At 49.8% G+C, this 22,713-nt stretch overlaps 1 protein-coding gene across 2 annotated transcripts in view; it reads left to right on the top strand.

Moving 5' to 3' along the window:
- The window catches only part of PPP6R1 (protein phosphatase 6 regulatory subunit 1), a 104,840-nt gene that overhangs the window by 68,877 nt on the left and 13,250 nt on the right, over nucleotides 1–22,713 (top strand). The window contains exons 15-21 of one of the 2 annotated variants that reach the window (XM_044281719.1): nucleotides 6,366–6,463; nucleotides 8,192–8,215; nucleotides 8,921–8,978; nucleotides 9,072–9,217; nucleotides 12,314–12,435; nucleotides 12,544–12,706; nucleotides 20,409–20,509. In XM_044281719.1, coding sequence (XP_044137654.1) covers nucleotides 6,366–6,463; nucleotides 8,192–8,215; nucleotides 8,921–8,978; nucleotides 9,072–9,217; nucleotides 12,314–12,435; nucleotides 12,544–12,706; nucleotides 20,409–20,509 — 712 coding nt within the window. The remainder of the gene's footprint in view (nucleotides 1–6,365; nucleotides 6,464–8,191; nucleotides 8,216–8,920; nucleotides 8,979–9,071; nucleotides 9,218–12,313; nucleotides 12,436–12,543; nucleotides 12,707–20,408; nucleotides 20,510–22,713) is intronic. The other variant, XM_044281720.1, reaches the window with a different exon arrangement.

The following is a 22,713-nucleotide window of genomic DNA, read 5'->3' as shown; positions in this document are numbered from 1 at the left end:
AACTTGGACCACTGGTCTCAGTAGAAACCAACAACAATGGGTGGGTGCTGTGTCCCCCAATGAATAAAGCGAGAAAGAGATTTTACAAGGTGAGTTCACAAAAATCTCATTTTCTCGCTCATATCATTGGGGGACACAGGACCATGGGACGTCCTAAAGCAGTCCCCAGGGTGGGAAAACCGCTGACTTCACCTCCACAGTCGAGCCACTACACTGCGGCCTGTAAGATCCTACGGCCAAGAGCAGCATCCGCCGATGCGAACGAATGCACCTTGTAGAACTTGGTGAAGGTGTGCAACGAAGACCAAGTCGCTGCCTTACACAATTGAGACGCCGAAGCGTGGTGAAAGTGTGCCCAAGAAGCCCCGACCGCCCTGGTCGAGTGCGCCGTGACGCCAGGCAGAGGAACCCTGCCTCTGGCGCGGTAGGCCTCGTGAATGGCCGATCTAATCCACCGAGCAATCGCCACCTTGGATGCCGCCAAACCCTTCCGAGGACCCTCCGGAACTAGGAACAGAGAGTCCGCTCGCCGAAAGGAGGCTACCGCGGCCAGGTAGATCTGTAAGGCCCGCACCACATCCAGACGATGAAGCGCCACTTCCCTAGGATGAGAAGGTTTAGGGCAAAGCGAGGGGAGGACAATGTCCTCATTGACATGGAACGCCGACACCACCTTCGGCAGAAACGACGGCACCGTCCGGAGCACCACCTTATCCTGATGGAACACCAAGAAAGGCTCCTTGCACGACAGTGCCGCCAGTTCCGACACCCGACGGATGGACGTAATGGCAACCAGGAATGCCACCTTCCACGACAACATGCGGAGGGAGACTTCCCTCAGGGGTTCAAACGGCTCGGACTGAAGTGCCACCAGCACCAAATTCAGGTCCCAGGAATGTAACGGCGGCCGATATGGAACCGCGGTGTGCGCAACACCCTGCATGAAGGTCTTGACGGGCCCCAGCACTGCCAGCGTACGCTGGAAAAAAATGGAAAGGGCCGAAACCTGCCCCTTCAGCGAACTTAGGGACAGACCCAGCTCCAAACCTGCTTGAAGAAAGGCCAACACCGTAGGGAGGGAAAAACTCCTGGAGGGGAGGTCCTTGTCCTCACAGAACTTCAAGAACGACCTCCACGTACGATAGTAGATCCTCGCCGAGGAGGGCTTCCGAGCCCTAACCATCGTTCGAACGACCGCATCCGAGAAACCCCTGTTCTTCAGCAGGAAGGTTTCAATAGCCACGCCGTCAAACGCAGCGTATGTAAACCCTGGTGGAAGACTGGGCCCTGCGAGAGCAGGTCGGGCCTGAGTGGAAGAGGCCACGGCGCGTCCCCCAGGAGCAGAACGAGCTCCGAGTACCAAGCTCGGCGCGGCCAGTCCGGGGCAATCAGGAGCGTTTGAACACCCTCCATCCTGATTCTGCGAAGAATCCGCGGTAGGAGCGGCAGTGGCGGGAATACATACAGAAACTTGAAGTCGCCCCACGGTGCCACGAGTGCGTCTACGTCGTAGGCCATCGGATCCCTTGCGCGAGACAGGAAGCACGGGAGTTTGTGATTCAACCGAGATGCCATTAGGTCCACTTCCGGGCGACCCCACCGGAGGCAAAGGTCCTCGAACACCTCCGGGTGGAGAGCCCACTCCCCCGAATCCACCGTCGTTCGGCTGAGGAAATCCGCCGTCCAATTGTCCACGCCTGGGATGAAGACCGCCGAGACCATCGGGACATGGGCTTCCGCCCACTGCAGAATCCTCGCGGCCTCGTCCATCACCGGTCCGCTGCGCGTCCCCCCCTGGTGATTGATGTAGGCGACCGCTGTGGCGTTGTCCGACTGTATCCTGACCGGACGGCCCCGCAGATCGGTGGTCCAATGGCAAAGGGAGAGGTAGATGGCCCGGAGCTCCAGGATATTGATGGGTAGTCTGGACTCCGACAGAGACCAGACACCTTGGGCTGTCCGAGTACCGAAGACCCCTCCCCAACCGCGGAGGCTGGCGTCGGTCGTAATCACCGTCCAAGACACCGGCAGGAACGACTTCCCTGACGACAGGTTGTCCGGAATCATCCACCAGGCGAGAGCCTCGCGAACGGGCTGAGGCAGCGAAATCCTGAGGTCCAGTGAATCCCGGGACTTGTCCCAGGAGGACAGGATGAGCCGCTGAAACACCCTGGTGTGGAACTGGGCGAACGGTACCGCCTCGAATGAGGCCACCATCAGCCCCAGAACTCGCATGCAGTTGCGAATCGACACCTTGCGATGCCGGTTGAGCAGAACCACTGCATTCTGAATGCCCAACCTCTTGTCCAGAGGGAGACGGACCACGGCGGCCTCGGAATCCAACGTCATACCCAGGAACCTGATCCGAGTGGTTGGAAACAGGCATGACTTCCTTCGGTTGAGAATCCAGCCGAAGCGAGTGAGCGTGCTCATCGTAATCCGAAGGCTGTCTGCGCATTGCGGCGCTGACGGGGCTTTGACTAAGATGTCGTCCAGGTAGGGGAGAAGGGTAATGCCCCTGGACCGCAGGATCCCCAGAAGTGGTGCCAGAACCTTCGTGAACACCCGCGGGGCCGTCGCCAGACCGAATGGTAGCGCGACGAATTGGAAGTGATCCGACTGGATGGCAAATCGGAGGAAACGTTGGTGCATGGTAGCAATAGGTATGTGGAGATACGCATCCTGTACGTCCAAAGACGCCATGTGCTCCCCCTGCACCAACGAGGCTACAACGGAACGAAGGGATTCCATTCTGAACCTCTGAACCCGCAGATAGCGATTCAGAAGCTTGAGGTCCAGCATCGGTCTCACATCGCCCTCCTTCTTGGGGACCACAAACAGGTTGGAATAAAAACCTGTGAAACGCTCTTCTGGAGGTACCGGAGAAATAACCCCCCGCAGAAGTAAGGACTGGACGGCGTTCAAGAAAGCCGCGGCCCGGACGGGATCCCTGGGAGGCTGGGAAGGGAAGAAACGGTTGGGGGGAAGGGACCTGAATTCTATTTTGTAGCCCGAGGAAACCACCTCGAGCGCCCATGCGTCCGGAATGTGGGCGTGCCAAATGTCCTGGAACAGGAGAAGGCGCCCCCCCACCTGAGAAGGTGGGGACAAACCTTCATGCGGAAGGCTGCTTACCTGGGGCTGCGCGAGGTTGCTGGGCACGTGGACGCCAAGCCTGCTGGGGCTTAAAGGATGGGCCCTTCCGCCGATCCTGGTTGGGTGGTCCCGCCGCGGAGGTGGGGGCTGAACGGGTGCCCGAGAAGCGGCGAAAGGACTGGAAGCGTGAGGACGCAGGCCTGGACTGAAAAGGCCGCTTCGCTTTGGGTTGGGGCAAATGGGTGCTTTTGCCACCCGTAGCTTCTGAGATTATGACATCCAGTTTCGGCCCGAAAAGCCGAGCCCCAGAAAACGGAAGCTTTAGGAGAGAACGTTTAGAGGAAGAATCAGCCTTCCAGGCCTTGAGCCATAACTCCCTGCGTACCGAGGTGGCGAGAGCTGAGGCACGAGCGACCATCGATCCAGCATCCAGTGCCGCTTCACAGATATATTTTCCCGCATGTGAAATTTGGAGCGCAGACAATTCGAGCTCAGCAGGCGGGAGGTTGGACAAAATGTCCTGGCTTAACCGGACGGACCACTCCGAAACCGCCTTAGCTACCCAGGCGGACGCGAAAATCGGACGCAGCGCCGAACCGCTCGCCGTAAAGATTGACTTGGAGAGCGACTCTACGCGACGGTCCACCGGGTCCTGGAGTGACGAACCATCCGCCACCGGAATGGTCGTAGATTTTGCCAGTCGAGCCACCGGCGGATCCACCTTCGGCGGGGAGGACCACAGTTCCACTGTCTCGCGTGGAAAGGGGTAGAGAAGGTCCAGGCGCTTTGGGATAACAAAACGCAAACCTGGCTGGTCCCAAGCCTTGTTAACCACAATAGAAAAATCCTCGTGCAACGGGAAAGCCTTAGGAGTCTGTTTCGCACGCAGAAACGACACCCCTTGTTGGCTAGTGGAGGGAAGATCCTCCTGAACCCGGAAGGTATCCCTTATTGCCGAAATCAGGCTATCCACCATGGAAGCAATCTGAGAAGAGTGCTCCAGATCCATATCCGCATCAGAATCCCCGAGCTCACCCTCTGACAGTGCGTCACCTAACAGGGAGGACGCCTGTGACTGGGATCCAGGAGCAGGGGGGGATGCAGAGGCGTCAGAGGAGGAACGGTTACCTGCTCTGGGGCGCTTACTAGGAGGTCTGCCTCTGGTTTGCGTGCAATGCGGTTGCGCGGATTGCACCGGTGGCGATTTATCTACCAAACGACCCAACAGAGAAAGGGTGGAATGGGAAACCTTAGAGAGGTCCTCCACTGCCCGAGACAGGGACCTTGCCCAGTCTGGTTCCCCCTGAACAGGGCGATCTAAGGCTTCTGTGGGCTGCAGTGTTCTAGGGGGATTGCTCTGCGCGGGCTTCTGACAAGCCGAGCACAGTGAGAGTGACTGGCCCCGAGGGAATTTGGCTGAACACACTGAACAGGCATAGTGAGTGGTCACACAGGTTGCCTGAGGGGGGTCAGTGGCTGGGTCAGACATGGTTTGATATCCTGCTGAACGGGGTATCTATCTCCTACCAGAGTGGAGCGGGAGCCAAGGTCCTGTGTCCACCACGCTGCGCTGAGAGGAAGAGGAAGTTTCAGCAGGGCGGGAGAATAAGCCACGCCCCCTGACAGCCCGGGAGCGGCAGGATAACGAAGAGGGCCGCAAGCGCCGCCCACCCCTGTGCACGTGACCGCAGCTGCGGCCAGCGTGCCTAAGTCCCCGATAATATGGCTGCTCAGAAGGGGCCGCTTCGCTGCAGCAGAGGGGAAGAGCCCAACACCGCCGTGCGGCCGCGAAGATCCCGGCGCGCCGCGAATAGCGCATCTGCCCTGCGCAGTGCCGTCTGCGACCGCACGGAAGACGCTGCCGTGCGCGATGCAGCGGCGAAGAACAGAGGGAGACGGAGCGCACAGATCCGCGACAGGTGCCGGCGGAACTCACCGGGTGCGGGAGCGTGGGCGGGCAGGCAGACGGGCGGACGGGCGGGCGGGCAGGCAGACGGCGCTCAGGGGCACTGGTGCCGTGCAGTACGGCACGCCGTTATACTGTGAGTGGGGGGGGGGGGAGGCTAGGGGAGACGAGTCACTTACCTATCTTCATCTGTAGACTTCACCCTCAGTTGAGACACCAGCAGGACCACCCTACGACCGCTGGCACAAGGCAACAGGGGTCCGGGCAGAAGAGGGCTGAAGAAAGGGTAGTCCTGTAGCTGGGGGGAAGCAGGGGAGCGAGGCTGCCCTGGTCCGCTTTTTCTTCTTGGGGCGGCAAGGCGGTGGACGAGGTACACCGGCCCGCCTCCCGGGGATGCAGGGACGCAAGCGACCCTGGACCCCCCATCCGGATTCTGGAAAAAATAAAAAATAAAATAAAATAATCAAAGTGCCACCCTGCAAAGCAGGGAGGTCTGCCTCCTACGACACTAAGCTAAAAACTGATATGCTCTCTCCAGGCTGGAGGGGGTATAGCCTGCAGGGGAGGAGCAAACAGCTTTCAGCCTAGTGTCGCCTCCTAGTGGCAGCAGCAAGCTATACCCATGGTCCTGTGTCCCCCAATGATATGAGCGAGAAAAATCCAATTTACTTCTTGGTCACTTACGGTGCCTTTCCCATAAAACAACTTTAGAAGATGAGAACAGACTTCTTAGTAAAGTTCATCTTTGGTAGTTTGTATTGACTGCAGTTAAAGGGGTTGTCTCACTTTAGCAAATGGCATTTATTATTCAGAGGAAGTTAATACAAGTCACTTACTAATGTATGGTTATTATCCATATTGTCTCCTTTGCTGCCTGGAATAATTTTTCCATCACATTATACACTGCTCGTTTCCATGGTTACCTCCACCCTGCAATCCATCAGTGGTGTTCGTGCTTGCACACTATAGGAAAAAGCACTGGCCTATGTGCGCTCCTATGGACCTGTCCACCAGAGAGGCCGGCACTTTTTCCTATAGTGTGCAAGCACGACCACCACTGATGGATTGCAGGGTGGTCGTGACCATGGAAACTAGCAGTGTATAATGCAATGGAAAAACGAATCAAGGCAGCAAAGAAGGCAATATAGAGAATCACAATACATTAGTAAGTGCCTTGTATTAACTTCCTCTACATAATAAATGCTATTTGCTGAAGTGAGACAACCCTTTAAAGGTGCTTTTATTTAAAAAAAAAACATGCAATAAGGGGTAAAATGCAGAGTTTGCGTCCTCTTCATAGCATATTTATGAAGCTCCATACATGCCAGTTTTATACATTTGTGATCTGTATTTCTCTCTCCAGGCTTTTGTTGATTACCAGATGCAGCAGATGACCTCTGCTTTCATAGATCACTTTGGGTTCAACGATGAGGAGTTTGGAGAACAAGAAGAGAGTGTCAAGTTAGTATTAATAATATAGCCATGGATATCATAATTTCACATGCTGTATTTTATAAGGTGCACAACGTCTTTTGTGCGGTCCACATAGAGGTCATGTCCATAAAATGGCTGTTGGTGGAAGGTCATGTGATCGAGCAAAATACCCCAAAGTGATGTCTCCTCCATTCAAACATACTGCACCTGCACTAAATTTCAAACTGAACAAGTGTAACTGGCAGACGCAGTGTGTTTGAATGGAGGAGACATTCCGTGGAGGTGATTTGCCTGGTCACATGACTCAATCAGCAGCCATTTTATGGACAAGATGTATGTGTAGACTGCACAAAAGACTGTCTAACTTATGAAATATAGAAAATGTTGCAGAATTTCAGCAAAGCCTATATTAAAGGGTCATAGAATCATCTCATTCACACTTTGGTCAACAATCGCAAGTAAGTGGCCAACCCCTTTAACTATATTAAGGCTACATGCACATCACAATAACCACGGATTTGCAAAATGCAGACACTTTCTGTGTGCAATCCACATTTTTCTTTGTCCCATTAATAGAACTGGCTCTTCTTGTAAACTGGAATAGGACATGTTCTAGTTTCCCAGGATTGACGTACGGATGCGGACAGCACACACATGACCTCTCAATATGCCCCTGTACAACTGCTTGTTTCATTGTGACCATCTGTGACAAGCCATCCCAGTGATCGCCTGCGATTGCCAAGGGAAGCTGTTGCCACCAAGACATTTTCCTTGAATGGCCATCCATGTAATACACGACTGAGCCAATCCCTCCAGATCCTAGAAGGGGTTTCCTGATCCCTCTGCCTATATGTCCTACAGTAGTTGGTCATGTTGACTATTCCTTTAATATGTAGGCCCGTACAATCTTTTCACATCTCTTTTGCTGTTTGCTCTGTTGGGACACATTTAGAACTTTTTGACTTCTTTATGACTACACTGTTTTCTGTTGGACAGCAGTAGCATTGTTCATAGCCTGGAACAATCATGGGATCAAGTTAGGTTCGTCTCAAAAAAGGTAGTAAATGCAAAAAAAGCTATTTGGCTCCTACATTTTTAGATTTAAATGGTGCCAGAGAGAGTTTTTTTTTTTTTTTTTAACCCTGAGTAAGCAGGGTAGTAATTTTTTAAATCTGCCAATAGACTTGTGTTTGCATGCTGTACAAGCCATACTTAGGAGATTATCCTATGGCTCCCACTGTTAAGGTCCCCATACACATTAGTGTATTGTTGGCTGAACCTGGTGAGAACGGTAGCTCCCAACTCTCCCCATATAGATGGTGTTGGAGGAGAGAAGTATCGGGCAAAGTGAAATTGTTTCGTTCTCACAGGAGATTCGCCACCGTCAGAAGTGTCTGGCAGCAGATTTCTCCCCATTGCAGACAACTACATACTTAACCGAACATGTATGGTAGAGTCGAGAGAGAGACCTGTATGGCCTGCAGCTATTGAATGTGTATGGCCATCTTCTTTAGAGTCCCCTCATAGTCATCTAATTTTTAGATTCACTCACCTGTCAATCTAAGCAGCAACCACTATCTCAAATTGTCATGATTTTATTTTTTATAACTATTTTTGCACATTAATGAATGCTGTACACCGCACTCAATGTGTCTTTTGAACCGTTGGCTCTGTAGTTGACTTGCTTTGCCACCTTTTATCCTTCCACTTTAGTTTGATGTGTTTGCTGTTTCTTTCTCTTTCTCTAACCTGCAGTGCTCACTTTCGACAGCTGAAGAGGTAAAATATGCTTTCACAGTTATGGTAGGGCACTACACAGTGACGTGTACCCTTCAGCCTCTAATTTCTACAGATTTTTTTTTTTCCTAATTACAATTTTTTTATTTAATTTTTTGTTACGGCAAGCATTCATTTGTTGTGTGATGTTTGTACAGGGCCTGTTTCACTCTCATTGCCACGTTGCATTTTTTTTGGTTGTAAATATAAAAGCGTTTATGGACCTTCCAACAACATGTCTTTCCCAGTGTACCAAGAGAAGCCCTCCTCTAAGAAATAGTGGGTCGAAATTGTATTTTATTTTTGTTTTTATTTAAATCCCCAATTAGGTGTCACAGATATATCTGCAGTGTCCTTGGTGCAAACCTTTGTCTCTTACTTTTGTTGTTGGAAGTCCAAAACAGCTACTGAGGGGTTGATAGGCGTCACATTTGCACGATATGGATGTTTTTGCATGATAGCTGTGACGTGTTTCACTCTCATTAGATGGATAAGATGGAGGTGGTGGTACCAGTAAAACTGCATGAGAGAATAGAATAGCAAGTTCAGTTCCATTTTCTCTCAACGTTTTTTTTTGTTTGTTTGTTTTATACTTGAAACACATTTGGAAACATGAGTTGTGTGTTGGGCAACAAGGAAAAAAAAAAAAACTTCCTGTAATTGTGAATTTTCCAATGCATTGTTTTTTTGCTTTTTTTTTTTTTTCAGTGCTCCTTTTGATAAAACCGCTAACATCACATTTTCGCTGAATGCTGATGAAGAAAGCGTAAGTTTTTTTTTTTTTTTTTTTTGTCCCCCTGTACTTTTATTTTTTAAATGATGACACAATTGCATTTTTCTATACGTTTATTTATTACAGCCGAATTCTAATTTGTTTGAGATTTGCTACAAAGAGCGCATTCAGCAATTTGATGATGATGAAGATGAAGGCTCAGATGGAGAGGATATCTGGCAGGAGAAAGAGATGCGGTTTTCTTCAGGGACGATGCAGAGTACTGGCACAAGGTAACCTACAGTGTATCACAAAGGCCACACAAGCATGAAACGATGGCCGTGTGTCCAGCTTCTCAAACCCTGGACAATCAGCATAGAGGAAATGTCACTGAATATATGGTTTGTCCACTGAGTCAAGTTGAGTCTGTATGGGGTCCTTTCACATGTTGTGAATTTGATGGGGCATATGTGAAATCCTCATTGTATCCATTGCATGTGAATGGGGTTTTGATAGGAACCGTGGATTGTTGTCTGCACCGCAGGAAAAACAATCCATGAGAATGATTAGCCCCATTGAATGAGAACTATAAAGAAAATCAGACATTGTAAACTGAAGTAAAATCTATGAGGAAATATAGGGGACACAAAAATGGTTAAAGGGCTTCTGTCAGCAGATTTGTACCTATGACTCTGGCTGACCTGTTACATGTGCACTGGGCAGCTGAAGGCATCCATGTTGGTCCCATGTTTGTGTGTCCGCATTGCTGAGAAAAATTGTGGTTTAATATATGCAAATGAGCCTCTACGAGCAACGGGGGCATTGTCATTACACCTGACTGGGTCAGGCAGTGAAATTTGTCATCATTCCTGGCCCTGTCAATCAGAGAGGGTGCAGCAGTTGCAAAGAGAGCAAAACCTCTAGATGTAATGGCAGAGCCCCCGTTGCTCCTAGAGGCTCATTTGCATATGGTAAAACATCATTTTTCTCAGAAATACAGTCATATATAAACATGGGACCAACACAGATGTCTTCAGCTGCAAATGTACATGTAACAGGCCAGTCAGTCTCATAGGTATCAATCTGCTGACAGATGCCTTTTAAAGTGCTTGTTTTGTACTATAGTCTATCCAGCTTTTATAAGAAATAGCGTAGATACTAAATGGCCAAATTACCAGCCAGGATCTATGTATTTACTGATATGAGGTGTGTTAAGGTGCTGGAATTGAAAGGAGAACTGCTCCTTGAAAGGGGTCAGATTTTGAACAGTAATAGTGATAAAAATAAAGAAATGCCTGTACATCTATATGGAGCTCTCCTTTAGTAAGTTTATAATAAGTGTCCACAGAAATGACCGGAGTATTGCTTTGATTTTATTTTTAAAGGGGTTGTTAACCCCTTCAGGACCCTGCCATTTTTCACCTTAACGCAGATCGCCGTACATGTACGGCAGGGGGGATGCATTGGCAGAATGCATTCTGCCATACATCCACGGCAGGATGATCGGGCGGGCACTGGAGCGGTGCGCTCCTGATCATTGCAGGGGTCCAGCAGTCCCTGGTAGCCGGGCCCCTGCTGTATCCACCGGCATTGCGGTTTACAGCGATGCCGGCGGATTATCCCCTTTTATGCCGCGGACCGCGATATAGAAGTGGCTTGCGGCAGGTGAGTGATCGCATAGAGTCCCCGCACTGCTGTGGCGGGGACCCGATGCGTGACAAGGCTGCCAGATGCCGTGCAGAGGCTGCCCAATGCCCTGCATGGCATCTGGACCTGCCTTCTACAGGAGCCGAAGAGATCCAGCCTCAGGCTGGGTCTCCTAGTCAACCGGTTAGTGAATTGTAATACACTAACAGGCAATGCATTACAATACAGATGTATTGTAATGCATTGCAAAGGGGATCAGACCCCCAAAAGTTGAAGTCCCAGAGTAGGACAGAAATAAAGTTTTAAAAAAAAGTCTTTTGAATAAAAAAAAAAAGTTTCAAGTTAAAAAAAAAAAAAAAGCCCCTTTCCCCTGATTTTCTAATGAAAATTTTTTTTTAGGACAATTGCCCAAAAAAATTACAAAAAAAACTTTGGCTCTCAGACTATGGAGACATTAGAACATGATTATTTTTTTTTTTTTTTTTTTTTCTTTTGTTTCAAAAATATTATTGTGTAAAACTTACATAAAGTATACATATTAGGTATCGCCACATCTGTAATAACCTGTTCTATAAAAATATCACAGGACTTAACCCCACAGGTGAATACCGTAAAAAATTAGGAATAAAAACGGTATAAAAAAAGCAATTTTTTGTTACTTTGTCTCACAAAAAGTGTAATATAGAGCAACCAAAAATCTCATGTACCCTAAAATAGTACCAACAAAACTGCCACCCTATCCCGTAGTTTCTAAAATGGGGTCACTTTTTTTTGGAGTTTCTACTCTAGGGGTGCATCAGGGGGGCTTCAAATGGGACATGGTGTCAAAAAACCAGCAAAATCTGCCTTCCAAAAACGGTATGGCTTTCCTTTCCTTCTGCGCCCTGCTGTGTGCCTGTACAGCAGTTTACGACCACATATGGGGTGTTTCTGTAAACTACAGAATCGGAGCCATAAATATTGAGTTTTGTTTGGCTGTTAACCCTTGCTTTGTAACTGGGGAAAAAAAATATTAAAATGGAAAATCTGCCAAAAAGTTAAATTTTGAAATTTGATCTCTATTTTTCGGCGCTGGTCCTTAAGTAATGGACGTATGTGGGTCCTCTACGGGTTAAAGGGCTTGTCTCACTTCAGTAAATATAATTTTTCATGTAGATAAAATTAATACAAGCCACTTACTAATGTTTTATTATCCATGTTGCCTCTGTTGCTGGCTTGATTCATTTTTCTATCACATTATACACTGCTCGTTTCCATGGTTACGACCCCCCTGCAATCCAGCAGCAGTGGTTGTGCTTGCACACTATATGAAATAGTGCCACCTCTCTACTTGCCAGGACCATGTGTGCGCACATAGGCTGGTGCTTTTTCCTATAGTGTGCATGCATGACCACTGTTGCTGGATTTGCAGGGTGGTCGTAACCATGGAAATAGGCAGTGTATAATGTGATGGAAAAATGAATAAAGCCAGCAAAGGAGGCAGTATGGATAATAATACATTATAAGTGCCTTGCATTAACTTCCTCTACATGATAAATGATGTGTTTGCTAAAGTGAGACAACCCTTTTAATATCAGCATGACTGTGAACTCGCAATGGATTTTTTTTTTTTTTTGTCAAAGTAGTTTTCTGTCCAGGAAAGGAGAGCTGTAATCTACTTCATTGCTCTATGCCAGAGCACAAAAATATTCTTGAAAACTTTTTTACAGCCAAGTAACTTTTTTCTATCTCTTTTATTTTAGGAGCTGTGGAAGCACAGACAGTGAAGATAGTCGGGATTCCGATGAAGAGGAGGAGGATTCTGGTGGTGGTGCCAGTAGTAGTAATCCCTCAACAACAGATCCGCCACCTGAAACGTCAGAAGGTTGGAGTCTATGGTTGAAGCTCTTAATTAATCTACATAGGTGTAATTACTTTGTAAGTAAGTTTTGGGCATTTATTAAATTTTTTATTTTTTTTACCCCCTGTTTAGAACCTGGCTGGACAGCAACCTTTGATTCCACATGTACAGATGCCTCAGTCTCTCAGTCGGATACTTCAGAAGATACCGGTTCGTCAGTGTGGGCAGAGAATGTACCTAATAACAGTAGTGAAGAGGTCTGGGTTGACTTTACAGATCACAGTAAACAGACGAGGTTATTATATGTTCTCTCATTTAATGACTGCGGTTGTTCACAAAGCAGAATATGCAATAGGTTTTATTCATTTTCACATTACATTTGAGCCCTATGTTGGAGAATTTCCCTGTATACGGCAAACATATCCATAGTGTTCCAATCACCTGACAGGGTAATGTCCTTTTGGCCTCCATTGGGTTGACATCTCAGTATACTTGATTTTTTTTTCTGCCTGGGAAAGCATAGTTGAAAATAAAATATGCCAAACAATATACATTTGTTCAGAGTGTAAGCCAATAGGAGATGTACGCCATTCTTTGCCTATAAGGTGGCATATGTCGGAGGTAAATTGGGGAAGTACGCCCGGCCCAACATACATTCTAATGGAAGACTCTGAGCTTAAGCAAGCATAATCACACCTTTGGGTACTACTTCATCTTCTGATTTACCATCTCATGGCGGAGGTTTCTCGCTCGTATCATTGGGGGACACAGGAGACCATGGGTATAGCTGCTGCTGCCACTAGGAGGCGACACTAATTAAAAAAGTATTAGCTCCTTTTCGCAGCTATACCCCTCCTGCATTCACTGAGCTAATCAGTTTTAGCTTAGTGTCTCTAGGAGGCAGACCCTTAGCAGGGTGTCTTTTACCGTTTTCTTTTGTTATTTTACCTTTTTTCCTTTCTTGTAGATATGTGCTGCTATCCACCTCTTCTGAAGTCTCTTGAGCACTTGGACTTCGTTTAACTGGGTTTTCCTCTTTTTGCCCAGTCTAAGACACCGTGCGTTCTACGCGCACTGGCTGGCCTTCCTGGTTCATGCTCTTCCTGTCCTATTCAGGGTTCCTGTGCATCCTTTACCCACATTTCTGTGCGTGATTCCATTTCCAGCCTTAGATTTGCTCTAGTCTTTTGTTCCCTCCCCATGGTACTGCTTTGGATCGTCCCATGGTCTCCTGTGTCCCCCAATGATACAAGCAAGAAAATAGGCTTTTTTGTGCTTACCTGTAAAATCCTTTTCTCGCCCAGTTTCCTTGGGGGACACAGAAGACCTTGGGTATAGCTCATCTCCATAGGAGGCGTGACACTAAGTGAAGACTGTTAAGCCCCTCCTCCACAGCTATACCCTCAGCCTGGAGAGAGAGACTGCCAGTTTTTGCTTAGTGTCCAAGGAGGCAAGACACTCCCTGCTCTGCAGGGCTCTTTTCTCCTTGTTTAAATTTTTATTTTTTATTTTTATTTTATTTTTGTTCCAGATCATACAAGGGACAACAGAGTCGCACTAGACCTCTCTGTTTCTCCCGGGGTCGAGCTGCGCCAGTGCCGGTCTCCCGCACTGCTGCCTCCCCCACAGAAGGCAAGGAGGACCAGGGCAGCCTAGCTCCCCTGCATCCCGCCAGCGCAAGGGTCGCCCGCACGCCAAGTCCCTCTTCCAGCGTCCTGCCACTACGGTGCCAGAAGCTGAAGGGGCGACCCTGCTGGAACTGACAGAGGGTGAAGACGGCTGTGGTAAGAGAGAGGCTTCTCCAGCCCTACGTCCCCCCCCCTTTTCTCCTGCGTGCTGGACCCCCATACTGGGGCCTCTGGGTGCTGCAGGGCGGCTGTTCCCTGCTCCCTCTCCTCCCCTTCTGACCTCCATCAGAATAGGTTCAGCCGCATTGCCCCCTTCTTCCCTTGGGGGGGGCGGCGTCCGGTCACCTGAGGGCCGGATCGTGCCGCGGTTGCTCATTCATCTCTGTGCATTAGGCCTTGCACTCAGGGCGCTTGTCATAGAGTGCCAGCTCTTCGTCCCAGCGGCTCCTTATCTGGCCCCCCATTCCTTACCAGGTGCGCTGTTCAGGGCCTGGGGCCCGTTCCTGACTGCAGGGGTGTAAGGCCTCGCCTCCGGTCCGCGGGGTGGGCTCCTGTGGCCGGCATGTACAATCCGGCCGGGCGCTGCAAATTTTGGCACAGGTTTTTAGGCCTGCTGGGCCGCACCTCCGGCACAACTTTCCGGGCCCCTGACTCTTCCGGCCCGCGGGGTGGGCCCCCGCGGCCGGCATGGGACTTATGAGCGATGCTCTAACTGGCCCCGGCCGACCGTCATTGCATTCCGGTCGGCCGGGCGTCACAAATTCTGGCCCAGGCCTCGCGGCCTGCTGGGCCGCAGTTTCGGCGCTCCATCCGTGCCCCTGAATCTTCCGGCCGCGGGGTGGGCTCCCGCGCCCGGTGTGTAATGCGCCACTCTGGCTCGGGTCCCGGCCGGTACATTGAACACTGTGCGGCCTCGGGCGCCGCAAAAATTTAGGCCCCGGCTTCTCGGCCTACTAGGCCGCAAAATTCCGGCCTCTGTTGGAGGGGGCGGGATCTTCTCCAGGCGCGAATTCTTCCCGCCTGGAGGTCCCCCCGCCCCCAGGGGATCGCAGCATCGCCCCCAGGCCGGATCCTTTAACCCCTTGGCTACTGGCCGGCTCCCAATGGGACTGTTTGGCTGGCCCTCCTTTCCTCAGAGAGCCTGTGCCCCTGTATGGTGTCCCCCTGCCTGCCTCAGGGAGGCTGTGTTACCATTATAAGGAATGGAAGGATAACGGAGTAGTTTCTTGTGGGCTGCGCAGGACGCGGCAGTCTCATCTCAGTAGTGCTGCCTGTATGCATGCCCCCCCCCCCCCCCCTTCCATGAGCGGCATGTAGCACTCCCTTGCTGCGGCTCTGGCTAGGTGCCTGTTCTCCTTTATAGGCAGAATTCGTCACCCTCTCCAGTTGTGGTACCTGCCATGACCCTCCTTCCTAGGTTGGATACGGCACTCTCCCTGGCTGCGGGCTGGCCTTGTGCATGACCCCCTTAGGCGGATTACTGCGCCCTCACCAGATTCGGTGCGGGCCATGTGCACGACCCCCTTCCATAGGCGGAACGCTGCACTTTCCCTGGATTCGCTGCCGGCCATGTGCATGACCTCCTTCCATAGGCGGAGTGCTGCGCCCTCACTGGGTCCGCTGCCGGCCATGTGCACGACCCCCTTCCTTAGGCGGAACGCTGCACTTTCCCTGGATTCGCTGCCGGCCATGTGCATGACCTCCTTCCATAGGCGGAGTGCTGCACCCTCACTGGGTCCGCTGCCGGCCATGTGCACGACCCCCTTCCATAGGCGGAACGCTGCACTCTCACTGGATTCGCTGCCGGCCATGTGCATGACCCCCTTCCATTGGCGGAATACTGTACTCTCACCGTGTGCGGTGCTGGCCAGGTACATGACCACCTTCCGCAGGCAGGACGCAGTACTATCGCTGGATTGGATTCACTACCGGCCATGTGCATGACCACCTTCCATTGGCGGTATGCTGCACTCTCATTGGCTTCACTGCCGATCTTGGGTAGGCCTCCTTCCCTCAGGCGGCATATATACACTCTCACTGACTGGGGTTGTTTCTCTCGCCGGTAAGTTGCTGGCCATGTGCATGACCCCCTTCCATGGCGGGGTGCTTGCGCTCTCGCTGGATCTGTTTTCAGCCATGTGCATGACCCCCCCCCCTTCCGTGGGCGGTGTGCTGCACTCTCACTGGATTCGCTGCCGGCCAGGGGCATGCCTCCTTGCCGCGGGCGGCATACATACACTCTCGCTGACTGGGGTTGTTCTCTCACCAGCACATTGCTGGCCTTGTGCATGATCCCCATCCTTGGCGGTGTGCTCGCACTCTCCCTGGTTGCGATGCTGACCATGTGCATGTCCCGTCCCCCCCCCCCCCCTTCGGGGCGGCATCCTGCACTCTCGCCGGATACGATGGCCTCTAACAGGGGTGGAATGCTTGCACTCCCATTGGATACGGTACTGGCCTTGTGCATGACCGCCCCTCGTTCCATGGGCGGACTTTTGCACGCTCACGTGATTCACAGCTGTCCTTGTCTGTGCTGAACTGGTACTTGTCCCCATTCATTGGCGGAGTAGTTGCACTCTCACGAAATTTGGTGTTGGGTGGATTATTGCACAATCATTTGATGCTAGGATAACCCTGTGCATGTCCCCCTTTCACTAGGTGGACCTTCTACATTCCTGTTGGATACCGTGCGGCCATGTGCATGACCCCCGTCTAGGCGGAATGTGGTATGTCCTGCTTCTCTGAAGTGGGTACTGGCCTTGGGCGTCGCCCCCCTTGTTGGGGCGGGCCTTGCACTCTTGCCGACTGCGGTGTTTGCCAGGTACATTCCCCCTTTTCTGGGTGGACTACTTGCGTTCGGTCGCATGCCGTACTAGTCTTGTGCGAACTCCCCTTTCGGTTGCACTTTGCTCTTCTGTGGATACTGGGACTCTGTGACTGTCCCTCTTCGCTGAGTGACGTTTTGCAGTGAGCGGACGTTCTGTGCGTTGTTTGGGCCGTGTATGCCTTTTCCTCCTGTAGGTGGTTGGCCTTCTCACTGCTTTCGGGGCTGCTCGAACGTGTACCTCCCTTCCTTGCCGCTGGCCTTGCACGCTCTGAAGAGATCATTCTATCCACCTGTTCCGGATGGGCCCTACTTGCCGTCTACTGCACTGAGCTGGGTGGTACTCGTTCTCTAGTTTGGATTGTATATTGCGGTCCCGTTGTGACGGTGTCCACCATGTTAGTGGGCTCTTTCACCTGGGTTGTGTTTGTGGTTCCTAGAGGCGTACCCATTCGTCCTCCCGCAGCATTGCTTCCCTGTGTAAGCGGTCACATGGTCAAGAGTGCTGTTCGCAGCGCCCCTCGGATTCTACATTGACTCTGGCGGGACTACGGTTCCCTCGCCTACTACCAATTTCTCCTCTTCGGATGCAGTGTGGTATGTGTCCTTCCTATTGGCGCCTTCTGCGCTTCAGTGTGATCTGCTACCAGGTTCGGGACGCTCTTCTCGGGAAGGTCACCCAGCTTCTCTTGGGTGCTCAATTTCCCAGGTCCGAAGGACCTCCACCGTGGGTTCTTCAGGGTGTTCGCCTTCTGCGAGGTGGTGAGCTGGACGTTTCACAGAGTAGCGGGGGTTCTGCTCTTGAGCTGTCCTATGGCTTCCCTGTTGCCCACTCCTCCTTTCGATTGGAGGGTGTTTTGCCGGCCTCTGTCTCGATTGCTTTTCTCGCCGTCTCTGTTTTGTCTCCCGCTCGGGGCATATCACTCCGATTGTGGCTTCTGCCTCTGGGGAGCGCATGGTTGTTCACTTGGATGGTTCCGGTGTTCCTTGTGGTCTCATACCGTCTCCCTCATTCTCACTGGCAGTACTAGCTGTTTCCGGGTCTACCGCGTTCTGTCCTCTCGCTGGGTGCAGATTGCGTTTTTCCGTTCTGGGTAATGATCCTGCTGTGAACTTACCTTCTCGGTACCTGGGAGGACTACCTTTCGGTCGAGATTGTCCTTAGATCTCCCGCGCCGAGACTGTAGAACACCTTCCTTGGTGACTGCGTCGACATGGAATTTAGCCTGTTGGGTCCTGGCGTCTGTCTGATGATGGGTGGACCCTTTCAGTTCCTTCCGTCTGTCCTAATGCTACCCCACTCCGGGTGGATGCGGGACGACGGGATCGGTTTGCCGACCCTTCGGCCCATGTTACTGGTCTGCGCCTGATCACATTGGGTTTTCTCCCGCTCGCCCAAGCGGTTCCAGCGGGCACGCTAGTCGTCGCTCCTGGCTGTGCTTTGTCCAGGGTCTGTTGTAGGACTTAGGGTTTTTTTGCCTGGGGTTCTGTGGGAAGCTGGGGTTCCCCCACTCTGACATTCTTTCTCCATGGTTCTGTCTTTCTCCAGTCCGGCCTGGACCTGGGACTGGGACTCTGTTGCTTGGCATGTCGAGTGTCGGCGCTGTCCTTCCTCTTTCAGCATTCCCCAGCCCTCTGGGCCTGTCATGACCTCCTTCCTTGCAGCGGCTCTTGGTTTCCTTTGTACGGCCCTCCGGTACCGCCCTGGGGACTACATACTGGGCTCTTGGCGCTCCAGTCTTTCCCTTGGAGCCGTTACAGAGGTTCTCTCTACTCCTTCTGTCCTGTACGGTTGTGTTTCCGTAGCCATCGTGTCTGACGGGTGTCTGAGTGGCGACCCGTCTTGTTCCGAGTCTTATGTCTTTCCTCGGAACGGGGCTGTTCTCCATCCCGTCTTTTCCTTCCTTCTGAAGGTGGTGTTTGTCTTCCCCGGGAACGGACACTTCACCGGTTGGAAGTTTGTTTGGGCCTTTGCAGTTTGTACTTGGAGATCTCCGACTCTTGTCGACGTTCGGTCTCTTGTGTTTCTGGAGGTCCGCGCACGGGGTTGGCGGCCTCCAAAGGTGCCTTTCCTCCGCTTTCTCAGAGTGGCTATTGCTGTGGTTGCCGCACCAGGGGCTGGGTTATGCTTTTGGTGTTACCGTTCCTTTCACCAGAGCGGTCGGTGCCTCCTTTTTTGCAAGGCGGTCACTGTCTTCCTGGCACTCCTCCTTACCGAGTTATTCGAGGTGCATGCTCGGGCTTCGGCGGCTGCTGCCTTGGGCCGCCTGGTCTGCAGGCGGTGGTTTCTTGATGCCTTCGGGTGCTTCGCCTTGGTGCTGTGGTCCCTCCCCTCTTGGACTGCTATTGAACGTCCCAAGGTCTTCTGTGTCCCCCAAGGAAACTGGGCGAGAAAACGAGATTTTTGTATAACTTACCAGTAAAATCTCTTTCTCGCTCTTTCCTTGGGGGACACAGCACCCACCCATTCTTGTTTTTTCTTTACACGGTTTCCGAGTTGTTTTACCCGTTGGGTAGTTGGCTTGTTGGTTCCATTTTTGGACTTTGCCTTTTTTCACTACTTGGACACGCAACTGGCAGTCTCTCTCTCCAGGCTGAGGGTATAGCTGTGGAGGAGGGGCTTAACAGTCTTCACTTAGTGTCACGCCTCCTATGGAGATGAGCTATACCCAAGGTCTTCTGTGTCCCCCAAGGAAAGAGCGAGAAAGAGATTTTACTGGTAAGTTATACAAAAATCTCGTTTTCTCGCTGAGTTCATTGGGGGACACAGCACCCACCCAGCACATTGCTGATTCTTTTTGATGGGTCCCACCTGTTCTTGGTTCTGACCCATCTCCAGCTCTCTTACAATTGGTTTCTGTTGGTTTCTCCTGGCTGCTCCTACAACTTTTGCACAAACTTATTAGCTCAGTGTCTGCAGGAGGGGTATAGCTGAGGGGATTAGCTAACACCTTTTTTTACTTAGTGTCGCCTCCTAGTGGCAGCACCAGCTATACCCATTGTCTCCTGTGTCCCCCAATAAACTCTGTGAGAAAAGGATTTTACAGGTAAGCGCAAAAATTCCTTTTTTTTTTAAGAATGGTGCAAAGAAAAAACTGCATAGTTTCCCATAGCAACCAATCAGATTCCATTTTTCATTTTCCAAAGAGCTCTGAAAATGGAATAGGAATCTAATTGGCTAATATGGGCTACTAAGCCAGTTTTCCTTTACACCTCTCCTATATGTATTATGTTAATATTGTCCATGTATTTTAGACGTATGTTGTAAATGGTTTGGGCTAAAGTGAGGGTTTTTGTTTTCCTTCCTAGATAGGAGAATTCAGACAAGCCTGAGTAGTATTCCATAAAATATCATTTTGTGACTAGTTTAGTATAAAAGCAGTTAGATTGAAGATTTATGAAAATGTAATATTGTAAAGCTTCTGAGTGGTAAGCAGTTTGAGGTTGTTAAATGGTGACCACTATTTTGACTGATTAGTTGGCAATCCGGATATATGTTGGTTTTTTTTATTGCTCATTCTACATTGTAATCTTTTTTCCCAAAGATCCAAGCCAACAACCCCTGCAGAAATGCCTGCAGAATCAGAAAACCGTTTAGCTCAGGAAGTAAATAACGGTAAAGCTTCTGATAAGTCTATAAAAGAAGGTAAGTGCTATTATAATATACTGTAAAGGGGGGATTGTGACCCAGAATAAAAAATATTTTATGTTAAGTTTAACCCCTTCAGGACCTCCGCCATACATGTACGAAGGAAGTCTGGTCCGGAGTCTATTACAGGAATTTACCAATGCAAGCCACTAGATGGCAGCACTGTATTGTAATGTTGAAAATTAAAGGGCTTCTACCACCAGATTTTGAACTATTTAGCTGCTGACACTAGCACATTGCTAGTGTCAGTCAGTACCTAACCTTGTTCTTTTATCAACTTTGTCTGCTGCCGTTAACCTTAAAAAGTACTTTTATTGATATGCAAATGAGCCTCTAGGTGCTATGTGGGCGTCTTTTCAGCAGAGGCTCCTTCCACTAACCATTTCTGCCGCCCATCGAGTCTCTCCGGCCCGCCCCGCTCCTGTTGATTGATGTGAAACTTCTAAGTATTTTGTACCAATGCCTGCGCCGTGCGCTTCTGTATTCGGCGCAGTGAGTGCCGGCTTCCTCACTGTGCCTGCGCCGACTATGTTACAGTGAGGAAGCCGGCACCAGGAGCGCGGCATTCACTCACTGAATACAGAAGCGCAGGCGCGGGAATTGGTACAAAATACTTACAAGTTTCACGTCAATCAACAGGAGCAGGGCGGGCCGGAGGTACGTGATGGGCGGCAGAAATGGTTAGTGGAAGGAGCCTCTGCTGAAAAGACGCCCACATAGCACCTAGAGGCTCATTTGCATATCAATAAAAGTACTTTTTAAGGTTAACTGCAGCAGACAAAGTTGATAAAAGAACACTGTTACGTACTGACTGACACTAGCGATGTGCTAGTGTCAGCAGCTAAATAGGTCAAAATCTGGTGGTAGAAGCCCTTTAAGTGTTATATTTGTAAAGTTCAAATCACCCCCCTTTCCTTAAAATAAAGGCAAAAATACTTAACCAATAATAAAAAAAAATAAACATCATGGGTAGGGATCAGCGAATTGACTTCGGATGCTTCACAACATTATTACACAAAGTCTCAAAGACTTTGCAAAGTAATAACCGGCTCATTGGAGCCAATACATTCTAATACTGTACAGAGCTCCCGCTCCGTGCAGTATTACAACAAAGTTTTATGCAAATTGACTTGAGATGAAGCATTCACTCACATGACCATGCTATTAAAATTTAACAATATTAATGGCATACAGCAAATGGAGCAATGGAAAAAGAAAATAAACTGCCAATTCGCCATTTTTGTCACACACACTTTGAATTGGTGTCACTGAAAAGTACACCACCCTGTAAAAAATGAGCCCTCACACAGCCCCATACACATAACTACAAAAAAGTTATAGGGGTCAGAATATGGTGAGATTTTTTTTTCCTCTCAAGGGTTTTATTTCAGTATTAAAACAAAAATTAAAATTTATATGTGTGGTATCGTTGTATCCGTACTAACCTGCAGAATTAAGGTAACAGGTCAATTTTACCTCTACACTGTATGCAACAGTAAATGGCGCCATTAGAAAGTACAACTTGTCCTGCAAAAAATAAGCCCTCATAAGGCTATGTGAACGAAAAAATTTAAAAAAGTTAGGACTATTGGAAGTCAGGGAGTGAAAAACTAAAACGCAAAAATGGAAAATCGCAGGGTCTTCTAAGGGTTAATAACACCTCCTTTAGAAGTCTAGATGAACCCCATTAGTCATTGACCTGAGGATCCTGTTGATGTCTGTCATATGATTGCTCTGGCACGGCCGCTATGATTTTTGGTTTAGTGTTAAAATGGAAACTATGAATATCGTTTTCGTTTTTCATTTGCCAGGGTAAAACTCTGCAAAAAAATAAATAGCATTGCACGTTTTTAAGGTGTTAAATGGCACAAAATCAACAGGTGTCCTAAGAAATCTTTTGTATCTTTTGATTAAGGCTTACTAGCATTTATAGAGGAATCTGGCTTATTAAATGAAGAACTGAGAACACAACACCTTAGAACAGTTGTCCCATTGCAACAACTCGTACCCTATCCACAGCATAGGGGATAATTGTCTGATCATTGGGGGCTAACTGTTAAGGCCCTTGCTGATTTGGAGAACAGTGGCCGTTGTGCCCTCGTTTGAATGGAGCCGCAGGCATGCATGCACACTGCCACTCCATTCAATTCTGTGGAGCTACCAGAGCTAGCTAATGCTCGACAAGTTGTTGTTGTAATGGG

This window comes from Bufo gargarizans, chromosome 2, assembly GCF_014858855.1.
Source record: "Bufo gargarizans isolate SCDJY-AF-19 chromosome 2, ASM1485885v1, whole genome shotgun sequence".
NCBI classification, from domain to species: domain Eukaryota; kingdom Metazoa; phylum Chordata; class Amphibia; order Anura; family Bufonidae; genus Bufo; species Bufo gargarizans.
The sequence above is the reverse complement of the archived record's forward strand: the minus strand, read 5'-3'. Positions and strand labels throughout refer to the sequence as shown.